General features: G+C 47.7%; 1 protein-coding gene across 1 annotated transcript in view; it reads left to right on the top strand.

Moving 5' to 3' along the window:
• Nucleotides 1–307: 307 nt before the first annotated feature.
• The window catches only part of LOC134910929 (uncharacterized), a 56,361-nt gene continuing 39,499 nt past the window's right edge, over nt 308–17,169 (top strand). Inside the window, exons 1-2 of the mRNA XM_063919320.1 lie at nt 308–351; nt 8,551–8,606. Coding sequence (XP_063775390.1) covers nt 308–351; nt 8,551–8,606 — 100 coding nt within the window. The remainder of the gene's footprint in view (nt 352–8,550; nt 8,607–17,169) is intronic.

Below are 17,169 nucleotides of genomic sequence, written 5' to 3'. Positions count from 1 at the left end.
TGCCATTTGGGGGCATGGAGGGGACAGCAGCAGCCTCCATTTCCCAAAACCTGTCACCGCCATTCTGAGGGAGTGTTTAGGAGCACGCTTAATAGAATCTGCTGCATTAACATAAAAGTGCTATCGCTGCTGCTTCCATATAAGCTAAAGCGATAGCCACATCTAAATCAGGCCCATTATCATGAGAGACCCTTACGGAAGTTTGACGTACAGTACCTCTGGGTCATTGACTTCTTTTAGATCCTTGCCTGCTGTCATCTCACTGGGTCAGTTCCTCTTTCTCTGACTGTCAATGTCTATCCTTAGCATGGCTTACAATGAGCTTATTTGTTATCTTGCAATCATTGGCAAGTGGGAATTGGATAAAATAGACCTTGGTACACTATATGTATGAGCATGCAGAATGTATAATACTTCTACCATACTAACTCATTATATCATTTATTTTTTTAATTTAACCTGATGCTTTGAAGTTTTGGAATTCTGAGGAAGCTGTAATTTTCAGCTTCTATCCTAAATTCATTCTGATTTGCTGGTCGGTCCCTCACCAATTTAAGCGTGGAGTGGAAATGGATGTGCACCGAGGCACAAATCTCCCTTGACGCCATTACTTTATGTCATTTTAATAACACAGCTCTGCAAAAACAAATTCCTTTGCACCATTTAGCAAGGTACTTCCTCCCTACCTGAAACGCTTCCTTCCTATATGCTGGTGCAGCTGTCAACATCTTTCACTGAAAACTTTGGCAGAAAGCTAGGATCATGTTATCTTATCACCATGAGGATTTTGCTCTGCATTACAGCAGTTTTGCCTCCTAAGTGAGCACGTAAACATACAGTATCTCTAGAGCAGTGTTTCCCAACCTCGGTCCTCAAGGCACACTAATAGTCCTGGTTTTAGTGATATCCAGGCTTGAACACAGGTGACTTAATTAGTAGCTCAGTTATTTTGATTTAACCGTCTGTGCTGCAGCCTGGATATCACTAAATCCTGTACCATTGGTGTGCCTTGAGGACCGCGGTTGGGAATGCCTGCTCTAGAGGGTTTTCCTGAAAAATGAAACATTTGTAATAATAAGAATTTACTCACCGGTAATTCTATTTCTCGTAGTCCATAGTGGATGCTGGGAACTCCGTAAGGACCATGGGGAATAGACGGGCTCCGCAGGAGACTGGGCACTCTAAAAGAAAGATTAGGTACTATCTGGTGTGCACTGGCTCCTCCCTCTATGCCCCTCCTCCAGACCTCAGTTAGGGAAACTGTGCCCGGAAGAGCTGACACAACAAGGAAAAGATTTGGAATCCAGGGTAAGACTCATACCAGCCACACCAATCACACTCTACAACCATACCCAGTTAACAGTATGAACAACAACTGAGCCTCACTCAACGGATGGCTCATAACAATAACCCTTTAGTGAAGCAATAACTATATACATGTATTGCAGAGAGTCCGCACTTGGGACGGGCGCCCAGCATCCACTACGGTCTACGAGAAACAGAATTACCGGTGAGTAAATTCTTATTTTCTCTGACGTCCTAGTGGATGCTGGGAACTCCGTAAGGACCATGGGGATTATACCAAAGCTCCCAAACGGGCGGGAGAGTGCGGATGACTCTGCAGCACCGAATGAGCAAACTCAAGGTCCTCCTCAGCCAGGGTATCAAACTTGTAGAATTTAGCAAATGTGTTTGAACCCGACCAAGTAGCAGCTCGGCAAAGCTGTAAAGCCGAGACCCCTCGGGCAGCCGCCCAAGAAGAGCCCACCTTCCTTGTGGAATGGGCTTTTACTGATTTAGGATGCGGCAGTCCAGCCGCAGAATGTGCCAGCTGAATCGTGCAACAGATCCAGCGAGCAATAGTTTGCTTTGAAGCAGGAGCACCCAGCTTGTTGGGTGCATGCAGGATAAATAGCGAGTCAGTTTTCCTGACTCCAGCTGTCCTGGAAACATAAATTTTCAAAGCCCGGACTACGTCCAGCAACTTGGAAGCCTCCAAGTCCCGAGTAGCCGCAGGCACCACAATAGGTTGGTTCAAATGAAATGCTGATACCACCTTTGGGAGAAATTGGGGACGAGTCCTCAATTCTGCCCTGTCCATATGGAAGATCAGATACGGGCTTTTACATGACAAAGCCGCCAATTCTGACACACGCCTAGCTGATGCCAAGGCCAACAGCATGACCACCTTCCACGTGAGATACTTTAGCTCCACGGTCTTAAGTGGCTCAAACCAGTGTGATTTCAGGAAATCCAACACAACGTTAAGATCCCAAGGTGCCACTGGAGGCACAAAAGGGGGCTGAATATGCAGCACTCCCTTAACAAACGTCTGAACTTCAGGCAGTGAAGCCAGTTCTTTTTGAAAGAAAATAGATAGGGCCGAAATCTGGACCTTTATGGATCCTAATTTTAGGCCCATAGTCACTCCTGACTGTAGGAAGTGCAGGAATCGACCCAGCTGGAATTCCTCTGTAGGCGCCTTCCTGGCCTCACACCAAGCAACATATTTTCGCCATATACGGTGATAATGTTTTGCTGTCACGTCTTTCCTAACCTTTATCAGCGTAGGAATAACTTCATCCGGAATGCCCTTTTCCACTAGGATCCGGCGTTCAACCGCCATGCCGTCAAACGCAGCCGCGGTAAGTCTTGGAACAGACAGGGCCCCTGCTGTAACAGGTCTTGTCTGAGAGGCAGAGGCCATGGGTCCTCTGAGATCATTTCTTGTAGTTCTGGGTTCTTCTTGGCCAATCCGGAACGATGAGTATAGTTCTTACTCCTCTCTTTCTTACTATCCTCAGTACCTTGGGTATGAGAGAAAGAGGAGGGAACACATAAACCAACTGGTACACCCACGGTGTCATTAGTGCGTCCACAGCTATCGCCTGAGGGTCCCTTGACCTGGCGCAATATTTTTTTAGCTTTTTGTTGAGGCGGGACGCCATCATGTCCACCTGTGGCAGTTCCCAGCGATTTACAATCTGTGTGAAGACTTCTTGATGAAGTCCCCACTCTCCCGGGTGGAGGTCGTGCCTGCTGAGGAAGTCTGCTTCCCAGTTGTCCACTCCCGGAATGAACACTGCTGACAGTGCTAGCACGTGATTCTCCGCCCATCGAAGAATCCTTGTGGCTTCTGCCATTGCCATCCTGCTTCTTGTACCGCCCTGGCGGTTTACATGGGCGACCGCCGTGATGTTGTCTGACTGAATCAGTACTGGTTGGTTTTGAAGCAGGGGCTCTGCTTGCCTCAGGGCGTTGTAAATGGCCCTTAGTTCCAGTATATTTATGTGTAGTGAAGTCTCCAGACTTGACCACTGTCCTTGGAAGTTTCTTCCCTGAGTGACTGCCCCCCATCCTCGGAGGCTTGCATCCGTGGTCACCAGGATCCAGTCCTGTATGCCGAATCTGCGGCCCTCGAGAAGATGAGCACTCTGCAGCCACCACAGCAGAGACACCCTGGCCCTTGGGGACAGGGTGATCAACCGATGCATCTGAAGATGCGATCCGGACCATTTGTCCAACAGATCCCACTGAAAGATCCTTGCATGGAACCTGCCGACGGGAATTGCTTCGTAAGAAGCCACCATCTTTCCCAGGACTCGCGTGCAGTGATGCACCGACACCTGTTTTGGTTTCAGGAGGTCCCTGACCAGAGATGACAATTCCTGGGCCTTCTCCACTGGGAGAAACACCTTCTTCTGTTCTGTGTCCAGAATCATGCCCAGGAAAAGCAGACGCGTCGCAGGAATCAGCTGCGACTTTGGGTTATTCAGAATCCAGCCGTGCTGTTGCAACACTTCCTGAGAGAGTGCTACGCTGACCAACAACTGCTCTCTGGACCTCGCCTTTATCAGGAGATCGTCCAAGTATGGGATAATAATAACTCCCTTCTTCCGAAGGAGTATCATCATTTCGGCCATTGCCTTGGTAAATATTCTCGGTGCCGTGGACAGGCCAAACGGCAACGTCTGGAATTGGTAATGACAGTCCTGTACCACAAATCTGAGGTACTCCTGGTGAGGTGGGTAAATGGGGACATGCAAGTAAGCATCTTTGATGTCCAGTGACACCATAAAATCCCCCTCTTCCAGGCTTGCAATGACCGCTCTGAGCGATTCCATCTTGAACTTGAATTTCTTTATATAAGTGTTCAAGGACTTTAAATTCAGAATGGGTCTCACCGAACCGTCGGTTTCGGTACCACAAACATTGTGGAATAGTAATCCCTTCCCTGTTGAAGGAGGGGGACCTTGATTATCACCTGCTGGAGGTACAGCTTGTGAATTGCCGCCAGTACTACCTCCCTTTCCCTGGGAGCAGCTGGCAAGGCAGATTTGAGGTAACGGCGAGGGGGAGTCGCCTCGAACTCCAGCTTGTATCCCTGAGATACAATTTGTACAGCCCATAGATCCACTTGTGAGCGAACCCACTGGTTGCTGAAGTTTCGGAGACGCGCCCCCACCGCACCTGGCTCCGCCTGTGGAGCCCCAACGTCATGCGGTGGACTTAGTGGAAGCAGGAGAGGATTTTTGTTCCTGGGAACTGGTTGCCTGGTGCAGCTTCTTTCCTCTACCCTTGCCTCTGGCCAGAAAGGATGCTCCTCTGACCCGCTTGCCTTTCTGAGGCCGAAAGGACTGCACTTGATAATACGGTGCTTTCTTAGGCTGTGAGGGAACCTGAGGCAAAAAAGTCGACTTTCCAGCTGTTGCTGTGGATACGAGGTCCGAGAGACCGTCCCCAAACAATTCCTCACCCTTATAAGGCAAAACCTCCATGTGTTTTTTAGAATCAGCATCACCTGTCCACTGCCGAGTCCATAATACTCTCCTGGCAGAAATGGACATTGCATTAATTCTAGATGCCAGCAGGCAAATGTCCCTCTGGGCATCCCGCATATATAAGACGACGTCTTTTATATGTTCGAGGGTTAGCAAAGCAGTATCTCTGTCGAGGGAATCAATGTTGTCTGACAGGGTATCAGTCCATGCTGCTGCAGCACTACACATCCAGGCTGAAGCAATAGCAGGTCTCAGTAGAGTACCAGAGTGTGTATACACAGACTTCAGGATAGCTTCCTGCTTTCTATCCGCAGGCTCCTTTAAGGCGGCCGTATCCTGAGACGGCAGTGCCACCCTTTTAGATAAGCGTGTGAGCGCCTTGTACACCCTAGGGCAGTGGTTTCCAAACTTTTTTGAATCACGGCGCCCTAGAATATCAGATTTTTTTTCACGGCACCCCTAGGCCAGAAATTTCTTATTGAGAAATTTAGAAAGAAATATTACATTAAGTAGATCGCTTTTATATGTCATCCTTAGGGTCAGTTGTGTGGTGAGGGACAAGATTGCTTCTGTTTGGCCACATATATTATGACTGGCAGCCACCAGCACTGGTTTTGCCTATTATATTGACCATGAATAATTTCAATTGGTCCTGAACCACCAACCCAGGGCACCCCTGCAAGTATCCCGAGGCACCCCAGGGAGCCACGGCACACAGTTTGGGGACCTCTGCCCTAGGGGATGTTTCCCAACGTAACCTATCCATTGGCGGGAAAGGGTACGCCATCAGTAACCTCTTAGAAATCACTAGTTTCTTATCAGGGGAACTCCACGCTTCTTCACACAATTCATTTAATTCATCAGATGGGGGAAAAGTCACTGGCTGCTTTTTCTCCCCAAACATAATACCCCTCTTGGTGGTAACCGGGTTAATGTCAGAAATGTGCAATACATCTTTCATTGCAGTAATCATGCATCGGATGGCCTTTGTAGACTGTACATTTGTCTCATCCTCATCTACACTGGAGTCAGACTCCGTGTCGACATCTGTGTCTACCACCTGAGCTAGCGGGCGTTTATGAGCCCCCGACGGCTTCTGAGTCGACTGGGCAGGCGCGGGCTGAGACCCCGGCTGTCCCAAGGCTGCTGCGTCATCGAACCTTTTATGTAAGGAGTTGACACTGTCGGTTAAGACCTTCCACATATCCATCCAATCAGGTGTCGGCCCCGTCGGGGGCGACGCCACATTTATCTGCCCCTGCTCCGCCTCCACGTAACCCTCCTCATCAAACATGTCGACACAGCCGTACCGACACACCGCACACACACAGGGAATGCTCAGACTGAGGACAGGACCCCACAAAGTCCTTTGGGGAGACAGAGAGAGAGTATGCCAGCACACACCACAGCGCTATATAACACAGGGATTCACACTATAAAAAGTGATTTACCCAATAGCTGCCTAAATATCTTATTTGCGCCTAAATTTATGTGCCCCCCCTCTCTTTTTTACCCTTCTTGTATCAGGATACTGCAGGGGAGAGCCTGGGGAGCTGCTTCCAGCGGAGCTGTAAAGGGAAAATGGCGCTGGTGTGCTGAGGAAGAAGGCCCCGCCCCCTCAGCGGCGGGCTTCTGTCCCGCGTTTTCTGTAACTTAATGGCGTTTTTTTTTACACATATACAGTTAACTGACTGTATTATGTGTATTTTATGCCAAAAGGTATTATAATTGCTGCCCAGGGCGCCCCCCCCCCCCCCCCCCAGCGCCCTGCACCCTACAGTGACCGGAGTGTGTGGTGTGCTGTGGGAGCAATGGCGCACAGCTGCAGTGCTGTGCGCTACCTTAATGAAGACAGGAGTCTTCTGCCGCCGATTTCATCGCTTCTCTTCTGTCTTCTGGCTCTGCAAGGGGGACGGCGGCGTGGCTCCGGGAACGGACGATCGAGGTCAGGCCCTGTGTTCGAACCCTCTGGAGCTAATGGTGCGTAGCAGTGAGTCTGTTGCCAGCAGATCTCACTGAAAATAAAAAACCTAACAAATACTTTCTTTTCTAGCAAGCTCAGGAGAGCCCACTAGGAGCACCCAGCTCTGGCCGGGCACAGATTCTAACTGAGGTCTGGAGGAGGGGCATAGAGGGAGGAGCCAGTGCACACCAGATAGTACCTAATCTTTCTTTTAGAGTGCCCAGTCTCCTGCGGAGCCCGTCTATTCCCCATGGTCCTTACGGAGTTCCCAGCATCCACTAGGACGTCAGAGAAATAAAATTTTTCATAGCTTATGATTTTTTTGTTTCTACTTGCCATGGCATATTTCTATGTTCCCAATCAATGTAAAATGACACATATCACTATATATTTTGTACAGGGTACTTATTATTCTTGTGAATTTTGTGTGGAGAGAGGGATTTAAGGGTTGTCCATTGATCATTTGTATACATTACACCATTTTTACATTTTTGTGGGATAACTGAATTTCAGATACAATTTCACCGGAGCAATAATGACTTTTTTTTACTAATTGCGCTTTTACAAACCTTCTGATATCCACAGATATCAGCAACAAGACTCCACTAAAAAACTCAGAACATGGCTGATTTGTGAAAGCATGTTAGTAAATAAAACCCTACATCTTAACATCTTTTAAAGCTAAACACAATACATTTGAACCAGAAAGGATGATGCATTTCCTGGTTTTTTTTTTTTGCAAAAGCTCTTTGAGACAATGTAGCACTTTATTTGGGGTGTGGGTTAATAGATAGACAGTGTCTAGTTAGACAGTCAATATATAGACATCACATGTTAGACAGACATTAGGTTGACAGGGTTAAAAGGTCAATATGAAAAAGGTAGACAGTACAAAAGGTCGACGGTCAAAAGGTTGACATGAAAATGGTCGACACAAAAAAAAGGTAGACACCATGTTTTTTGCATTTTTGTGGTTTATGTGGATAGTTTTGTCATCTGAGACCCTCAATTGTAGAAAGGCATACCCTCGCGGGGCTCGCTTCGCTTGCCACGCTTCGGTTTGGTGGCTTGCTGCTCTCACCACAAGGTTTATAACCAACTCTATGCCGACATGGATAGATAAGGTATGAAATAGTCCAAATACATGTAAAAAAAATTTGTAAAATGTGTCTATCTTTTTTATGTCGACCATTTCATGTCGACCTTTTGACCCTGTTGACCTTTTGTACTGTCTACCTTTTTCATGTCGACCTTTCAGCCCTGTCAACCTTTTGACCCTGTCAACCTAATGTCTCTCTAACATGTGGTGTCTATCTATTGACTGTGTAACTAGACACTGTCTATCTATCAACCGGATACCCTTTCTTTGTTGTCATGTTAAAAACATATAACATCCACAGAGGAATCTGTGAAGACTGTTCCCTTATTCTGTGTTTTCACTATAGTATAGTTAAGCCCCTGTACTCACTGGATGACTATGCCTAATGTGTAATGAATGCTATATCGTTGAACGGTATCACACACACTGAACAATTTCAATGAACGATATCATTCAGTGATGTCATCCCCCGCATTCACCGAACTTGCAGCTTAACGATGTAGTCAAAATTGAGCTGCATATTCGATGGACCATAGATGACCCGTGGGTGTGCGCATCGTTCATCGCTCAGGCATGCACACTGGATGATATGAACGATAGATCAGTCAAAAAAGATCGTTATCATTCATATCGTCCAGTGTTAACGCCCAGTGTGTACAGGGCTTTACTGAATGCATTGCATGCAAATATTTTTTTGTCTCATGTAGGGACCTGAAAATTGAAAATTTTCTACTGGATGAAAATGACAACATTAAAATTGTTGGTAAGTAAACTTTACATAATACTTTTTACGATTAGTTTTGATCATATTTTAGGATCTTTAAATTCTAGCTACAGTATTGTCTTAAATATTGCTTTATAGGTGATTCGTAAGTAAATTATAATATTGAATCAGACCACATTATCCTTATACAGTGATTTTGTTCAATAAGTTATTATTACACACCTTGGGGGAAATTTACTAAGGTCGAGTCAGCAGTGTTTCTAGAGAGGAGGGGACCCGTGTGCAGACTCCGTGTGTGAGCCCCCTCCTCTCCTGTAGCCGTCACCGCCGCTGTCCGTGCTGAGATTCTGGCACAGTGCCAGAGTCTACAGCGCATGCGCAGGACTCTGAAAAATGGTCACTGTGCCATTTTTCCGGAGTCCTGCGCATGCGCTGTAGACTCTGGCACTGTGTCAGAGTCTCTAGCGCTCAGTGCGCTAGCAACGGCAGTGATGGCTACGGGAGAGGAGGGGGCCCACGCACCTCACTGATGGATGCCAAAAAGGTAAGTATAGAAAAAATGGGAGCAGTGTGTGCAGTGTGGCCCCCTCTGGACTCAGGGGCTCGTGTGCACTGCACACACTGCACCCATTATAGATACGCTAGTGGGTCAAGTTTTTTCCTATTAGCAGTTTTTCAGTGATAACCCCCCAATTTTGTAAGTCGGAGATTTAATAAGGGCAAAATCGCATGGAAGTCGTATGTAGAACAGTAATTCGCAAAACAAATCACAGCATCCCTCCATCGGACCAAACATCATTCAATTAACATTGACATCACTGCAAATCACATATTTACTAAGATTCCTGTTTGGGAACCAGCACCAAAATCGTAACACAAAATTACTAAACCTATACACTTAAAAAGAAAAATCCTATTTCATGTGAAGTCTGCACGGATCAGTGAGATCCGTGCAGTCCTTTGTGTTTTAAGTGAATTAAAGGGTTAATTTTATTAAAAAAGTCCCGGGGTCCCCTCAAAAGCACAATCAGCACCGGGCTATGTGAACCAGCCCTGGTTCAGGAAATTTGGGAGGAAAATGGACGCTGCGGAACCCTTGAGGCGCCATATAAATAAAGGATGATAATAATAAAATAAAATGGTGAGGTGGTCCCACATATTTCAATAAACCAGCACCGGGCTCTTGAGCCAGTCCCGGTGCTGAAAATAAGGTGGAAAAAATGTGTAGGGTTCTCCCATATTTCTAGGACCAGCATCAGGCTCATACTAGTGGGGAGGTAATGCCACAACCAGGTGGACACAACGGATGGGGTCCCCCAGCCAATGCATTCATCCTCCCCCCAACAAGTCACCCAAGCCTTGGCTATATCCTGCACCACTGGGAGGTGGATGCCAAATTAATAGCTTTAAAAAGTGTAAAAAGTAAAAATAATACAAAGTAGGAATAAAAGTAGAAAGCTTACCCCACATGCTGGTACTTGGAGAACCACATGTGGGATATTACGGGCCCACTGTTACTTATAAGCCCCCGACAAAATAAATATTAAAATAACCACAAGACACACACACATCGTAGACAGTAAACCTTTACTACATACACTCACATATACTAACCTTGTTCCTGGTATGGTCAGTTCACTTCTCCAGTAGAATCCTGCTACACGTGTGGGGGAAAAAATATATACATACACACCTACCCTTCTCTTCTTCAATGTAGGCATCCAGGGGGTTAAAAAATTAAGCACCCGATCCATGTTGGACACAAGCTATGCTTTATGTACATGGCTGTGAGTGGCCTGACTGTCAACAGCAACCTGACTGTTGATTGACAGTCAGGCCAGTCTCAGCTGATCAGCAGCCTGTTCCCATAGCAGTGGCCGCTGATTGGCTGGCAGCTTTGTAGGGACAGAACTCACATGGGTTCTGCCTCTTGCATGAGATGCGCTGTATAAATGTTTTTTTTTAACCCCTTGATAATAACGGAGAAAAGGACCAACCCGTGCAAGGGCAGATGAGTATGTATTTTTTCCCCCCTATCCATGTAGCAGGATTCTACTGGAGGTCTGACCACACCAGGGACAAGGTGAGTATATATGAGTGTGAGTGCGTATGTACTGTTGTTATTTTTACATTTTATTTTACAGGAGGACTATAGGTACCAGCAGACCCTTTATGCCCCACATACTAGTACTTGTGGTAATCCAAGTACCAGCATGCAGGGCAGGCTTGCTGGGACCGGTAGCCCTCTGTAAAGGACAATATTTTTTCTACTTTTATACATTCAAAGCTATCAACTTGGCACCCACCGCCCAGGGGTTCCAGGGAAAGCCCTAAGCTTCACCCTAGCCCTGTGAAATCCTCAGGAGGGGGGACCCCTCTATTGGGGGGTCTCCACTTTCTCAGCTATTCCAAGGCTGGGGTGATTAGTTGGGGTTGATGAATGCTGTGATCGAAGGATCCCATCAAATGTGTCCCCTGACTGTGACCGACCCCCTCTCCTTCCCTGCTAGTAAGAGCCTGGTGCTGGTTCTGGAAATATGGGGGACCCCTACACATTTCTCTCACCATATATTTCCAGCACCAGGATTGGCTCAAGAGCCCGGTGCTGATTCACTGAAATACAGCCCCCCCCCCCCCCCCCCGCCCCCCCCCCCCCCCATTTTTCCTGAACCAGGGCCGGCTCACACAGCCCGGTGCTGGTTGTCCCTATGCCGTTTTTATGTAAAATAAACCATTTTATTCACTTAAAACACAAAAGCCTGCACTGGTCTGTGCAGGCTTTATAGTAGACACTGCTTTTTTCACAGCTACATTTACACCTCCAAGCATGAACAACACGATTACTATCGCCATCGGACACTGTGACTCAGCTCCGCATGATTCTTAGTGATTTCATGATTTCATGCGGTTAACGTCTTGACGATAAGGATAGATAAGGGATTGCAGCCAGACACAATTCTTGGTAAATTTCCTCCCTTATGTCAGGATGTCAGATGACAGCAGTTTTAGTTTCATAGGAACAAAGCATGCCATACACTCCCTGTACTGCAATATCAGATAACCAAATACTGAAATATTAAACCTGTCATCTTGTGTTAATAAAGTAACATTTAATAAATATATTTAAACATTAACACACATTTAAAACCAGAGCTGCGGATTTGGTATGCCACACTTTCCCCTCTGACTCCCTTATTTTACTACACTCTGGGGGTAATTCCAAGTTGATCGCAGCAGGAAATTTTTTAGCAGTTGGGCAAAACCATGTGCACTGCAGGGGAGGCAGATATAACATGTGCAGAGAGAGTTAGATCTGGGTGGGTTATTTTGTTTCTGTGCAGGGTAAATATTGGCTGCTTTATTTTTACACTGCAATTTAGATTGCAGATTGAACTCACCACACCCAAATCTAACTCTCTCTGCACATGTTATATCTGCCTCCCCTGCAGTGCACATGGTTTTGCCCAACTGCTAAAAAAATTCCTGCTGCGATCAACTTGGAATTACCCCCTCTAACTCCTTCATAGGTAGCAAATGTATAGCAAGGTATAGATTAGCTAGTAATACATTTACTGTAGTAAAATTGTAGCACAAGTCATATCTATCACCACAGCGTAAATCCTCAGGATACTTCGATTAATTGAACATAAAATATATTTATTTTATAAACCATTTAACTGGCTAATGTTTTCCCCCCAAAACCGCTCAGAAATTGTTGGGTTTTGCTATTTCATTAAATGTATAATGTATTTTTAAATATATATTTAAGTGTATGTCTCATACACACTCCCATCTCCCTAGGCTCCAATTGTGATTGTACCTCCCCCCCCCCCCCCCCCCTTCCAGAGTGTTAATAGATCTCCCAGGGGCAATAGATCCCCATTTGCAGAATTCCACCAACCACCAGTGTCCATAAGGATCCATCCGATCGATCTACATCATCCCCTCCCTTCAGTAATTATTATGTGGGGCTATACCATCACCAGTGGTGCAAGCAGAAAAAATGTCTTACAGGTACTGTGTGGCGCACGCGCAAAAAAATGGGTGTGATACATATGGGGGGGGGGGAGGGCAGATACACATATGACTGCAATAGTGCCAGATACATGTTGCCCCACAGTGCCAGATATACGTTGCCCCACAGTGCTAGATATACGTTGCCCCACAGTGCCAGATACACATTGCCCCACAGTGCCAGATACACATTGCCCCACAGTGCCAGATACACATTGCCCCACAGTGCCAGATACACATTGCCCCACAGTGCCAATACACATTGCCCCACAGTGCTAAATACACATTGCCCCACAGTGCCAGATACACATTGCCCCACAGTGCCAGATATACCTTGCCCCACAGTGCCAGATATACATTGCCTGACAGTGCCAGATATACATTGCCCCACAGTGCCAGATACACATTGCCCCACAGTGCCAGATATACATTGCCCCACAGTGCCAAATACACATTGCCCCACAGTGCCAGATACACATTGCCCCACAGTGCCAGATACACAAATGCCCCCAGAGTGCCAGATATACATTGCCTGACAGTGCCAGATACACATTGCCCCACAGTGCCAGATACACAAATGCCCCCCAGAGTGCCAGATATACATTGCCTCACAGTTCCAGATACACAAATGCCACCACTGTGTCAGATATATATTGCCCCCCCCCCCAGTGCCAGATACAGAAATGCCCCCACAGTGCCAGATATGCCCCCAGTGCCAGATACAGAGATGACCCCAGTGCCAGATATGCCCCCAGTGCCAGATACAGAAATGCCCCCAGTGCCAGATACACATGTCCCCCCAGTGCCAGATATGCCCCCAGTGCCAGATACAGAAATGCCCCCACAGTGCCAGATATGCCCCAGTGCCAGATACAGAAATGCCCCCAGTGCCAGATACACATGTCCCCTCAGTGCCAGATGTGCCCCCGGTGCCAGATACAGAAATGCCCCCACAGTGCCAGATATGCCCCAGTGCCAGATACGGGAATGCCCCCAGTGCCAGATACACATGTCCCCTCAGTGCCAGATATGTCCCCAGTGCCAGATACAGAGATGCCCCCAGTGCCAGATATGCTCCCAGTGCCAGATACAGAGATGCCCCCAGTGCCAGGTACACATGTCCTCACAGTGCCCTCCCTTCTTCTGCTTCTTACTGTGCTGCTGCTTTCCTGTGTGTAAGGGGAGAAGAGTGCAGCGTGCGCCTCTCCTGCCCCTCAGTCTCCGGCGGCAGTGCGGGTGTCTACCTTCAATTAGGCGCTGATCCGTGAGCCAATCAAAGCTTGCAATCAGGAGCCTTGGCTGCCAGTCCGCAAGCTCTGATTGGCTCACGGGCTGGCACCAAATTGAAGGTAGACACTGAGGGGCAGGAGAGGTACATGCTGTGCTCTCCTCCCCTCAAGCAGCAGTGGCGCAGTGAGCAGTAGCGGAGGGAGGGAGGGAGCGGCAGCCCGGCGGCGGTGGGTAGTGTACCCATGGCTAAATTCTTAAGGGTACGCCGTACCCACCCGTACCAGTCCACTTGCACCGCTGATCCATCACCTCCCTGTGAAATTACCCAATGTGCCCTCTCACCTATACCATCCTGCAGGCTGGGCCGCCAACAAGGGGGGTTTGTGGGTACTTCAGTCCTGGGCCTGGGCACATTGACAGAGAGGGAGGGCCCGGTCAGCTCCTATTGCCCAGCCGGCTGCTACTGCCACCAGTTGAATGAGGCACGTATACTACACCCGCCTGCCGCTGCTACTGCATGAGAGTAGTGCCCAGTCCACTACCACCTACCAGCACCACTACTCCCATGGTGAAAGAACCCCTTAGTCTAAGCCTGCCTCCTGGCCACTGCTGCGAGTGCCAGTGCAGCAAAGAGGAGCCAGGGCCCCCGGACCTGCCATCTGCCTCCCGCCCGCCTCTGCGAGTGCCAGTGCAGCGAATAGAAGGAGGGGCCCAGACCAGCCACCTGCCTACTACTGCGAGTGCACAGAGAAAGAAGGCCCCAGACCTGTGCACGCCTACTGACTGCCGCTGCGCACTACCAGACCTGCTGCTCACCGCGCTGCCTACAGTCTGCTGCTACTGCCAATGCGTGTGTGTGTCCGATGATGGAGGGGTAAGCACAAATGTGTGTGTGTGTGTGTGTGTGTGTGTGTGTGTGTGTGTGTGTGTGTGTGTGTGTGTGTGTGTCCAGCAATGGAGGGGTAAGCAGGGGTGTGGGTGTATGTTGCTGGAGGGGTAAGCAGAAGTGCCGGTCAGCAACGGGATGGTACGAAAAATCCGATCGCATGGGCGTTCGGAAGGTGATTGACAGGAAGAGGCCGTCTATGGGTGGCAACTGAGCGTTGACTGGGCGTGTTCGGGAAAACGCAGGCGTGCCCAAGCGTTTTCAGGGAGGGTGTGTGACGTCAGCTTAGCCTGATTGAATCGCAGGGAAGAGTAAGTCCTGGGCTGCGCAGAGACTGCACACACAGAATTTTAGCAGTTCGGCGTACACATAGGATCGCACACTTGCACAGCGAAAATACACTCCCCCTGTAGGTGGCGACTATCTGAACGTCGGACAGCAAAAAATGCAACCCAGCTATCAGATCTCAATTACTCCTTTGTCTGTAGGCTACGTGTTGTAATTATATTCAGCTGAATATTACATTGTTGCCACTACTGTGGCTGTACTGCTGGCTACAGAGTATCAACTGAAAACTGTCCGCGGGACCAGACCTAATGGCTGTCTGTCTTTTTAATGTCTATCTTCTGTATCCGACCCTTTTTATTTTAGTATCATTTATGCTGACTTTTTTATGTATATTTCCTGAATGTCTAAATAACTGTGTAATAGACAGTCACAATCATGCAGTTCATTTTAGAGCCACACCAGTTTGTCTATGTTTGGTGATTTTCATTTCTTTTTTGAATGCATACAGTATGTGTGTGTGTGTGCACGCATGTGTGTGGTAGGGGGCCCTGCCTATTTTGTCAGTCCCGAACCCCACAATTTCTGATGGCAGCCCTGCAGGGATCAACGGGGTGTGGTTTAGGAGAGCCTATCCATCAATCCACCCTGCAGCAGCTGATCTCTGCACATACAGAAATCAGCCAGACAGTGGGGGTCATTCCGAGTTGTTCGCTCGCAAGCTGCTTTTAGCAGCTTTGCACACGCTAAGCCGCCGCCTACTGGGAGTGAATCTTAGCTTATTAAAATTGCGGACGAAAGATTCGCAATATTGCGATAAGACATCTCTGTGCAGTTTCTGAGTTACTCGAGACTTACTCGGCATCTGCGATCAGTTCAGTGCTTGTCGTTCCTGGTTTGACGTCACAAACACACCCAGCTTTTGCCCAGACACTCCTCTGTTTCTCCAGCCACTCCCGCGTTTTTCCCAGAAACGGCAGCGTTTTTTCACACACACCCATAAAACGGCCAGTTTCCGCCCAGAAACACCCACTTCCTGTCAATCACATTATGATCACCAGAACGAGGAAAAAACCGTGAGTAAAATTCCTAACTACATAGCAAATTTACTTGGCGCAGTCGCAGTGCGAACATTGCGCATGCGCACTAAGCGGAAAATCGCTGCGATGCGAATAAATTTACAGAGCGAACAACTCGGAATGACCCCCAGTGCTCCGTGGTAATGAAGTTCCCCTCCTCACGCTTTTGATTCCAATGTGTGCACCTCAGAGTGCCATTCACATGGCATTCTGGAGAGCGATTTCTACAGTAATGTTGGTGGTCACAGATCGCTGCATCTCTGCCAGGGGGCTGGAGCAGGAGTAGGACATCCATTTTGCAGCACAGAGTTCCTATTGTACAGTTGGATGTGGACAGCACTGTCACATGGGAAGAGTCTTTCAGGGGTGGTTGTTCTTCCTACTGCTGTTGCAGTGATTTGCCGTATGCAATTGCAATTATATGCTAATATGGACAGAAGCTAATCCATTCAAAAGCACGTCCACTGCAATCAAATCATTTGCGTATGGCGCTGCCTGATTGCAGAAACATTGCTTACATTGTCGCACATCAGGTCACCATGCAGAGCCTGAGTACCTCTGAAGACCAGCAGGCTGAGCTGAACTCCCGGGATGCACAGGCCTCTCCAGTAACAAGTGTGATCACAGCTAATAATGTATGCACACCCAGGAAACGCCGTCCGCCATGCCACACCTGCATTTGCTGACTACTCCCAAACACTGACTTCCTGTTACTCACTAACGACCAAAATATAGGTGCGACTGCAATCACTCACTGCGCATGCGCACAGTGGCTCTTACGCATGTGCAGTGTGAAAACATTGGTCAATATGCTTTGCATCCGCACCTGAATGACCCCCACGATGCGATCATGTCAGTGAAATTGCATCTGGCTGTGGTCCCATTCCATGCTACCGTGCCCAGTAACTGGTTAAAGGCTACGGCTTTGTTTTTTTCTTGTTATAAACAGAACTTTATTGTTCTTCAAACAGAGAACAAACTAACCATGCTTACATGGTTTCACTGAGTTATAATGTTTCCAGTAACTAATGCACAATACTAATCCTCACCCCTTTTGTACCAACATTATTTATTAGTACTGCTTATTTATGACATACTCCCTGTACCA

Source organism: Pseudophryne corroboree, chromosome 4, assembly GCF_028390025.1.
Source record: "Pseudophryne corroboree isolate aPseCor3 chromosome 4, aPseCor3.hap2, whole genome shotgun sequence".
Classification (NCBI taxonomy): Eukaryota; Metazoa; Chordata; class Amphibia; order Anura; family Myobatrachidae; genus Pseudophryne; species Pseudophryne corroboree.
Note: the sequence above shows the minus strand (reverse complement) of the source record. Positions and strands in the feature narration are given on the sequence as shown.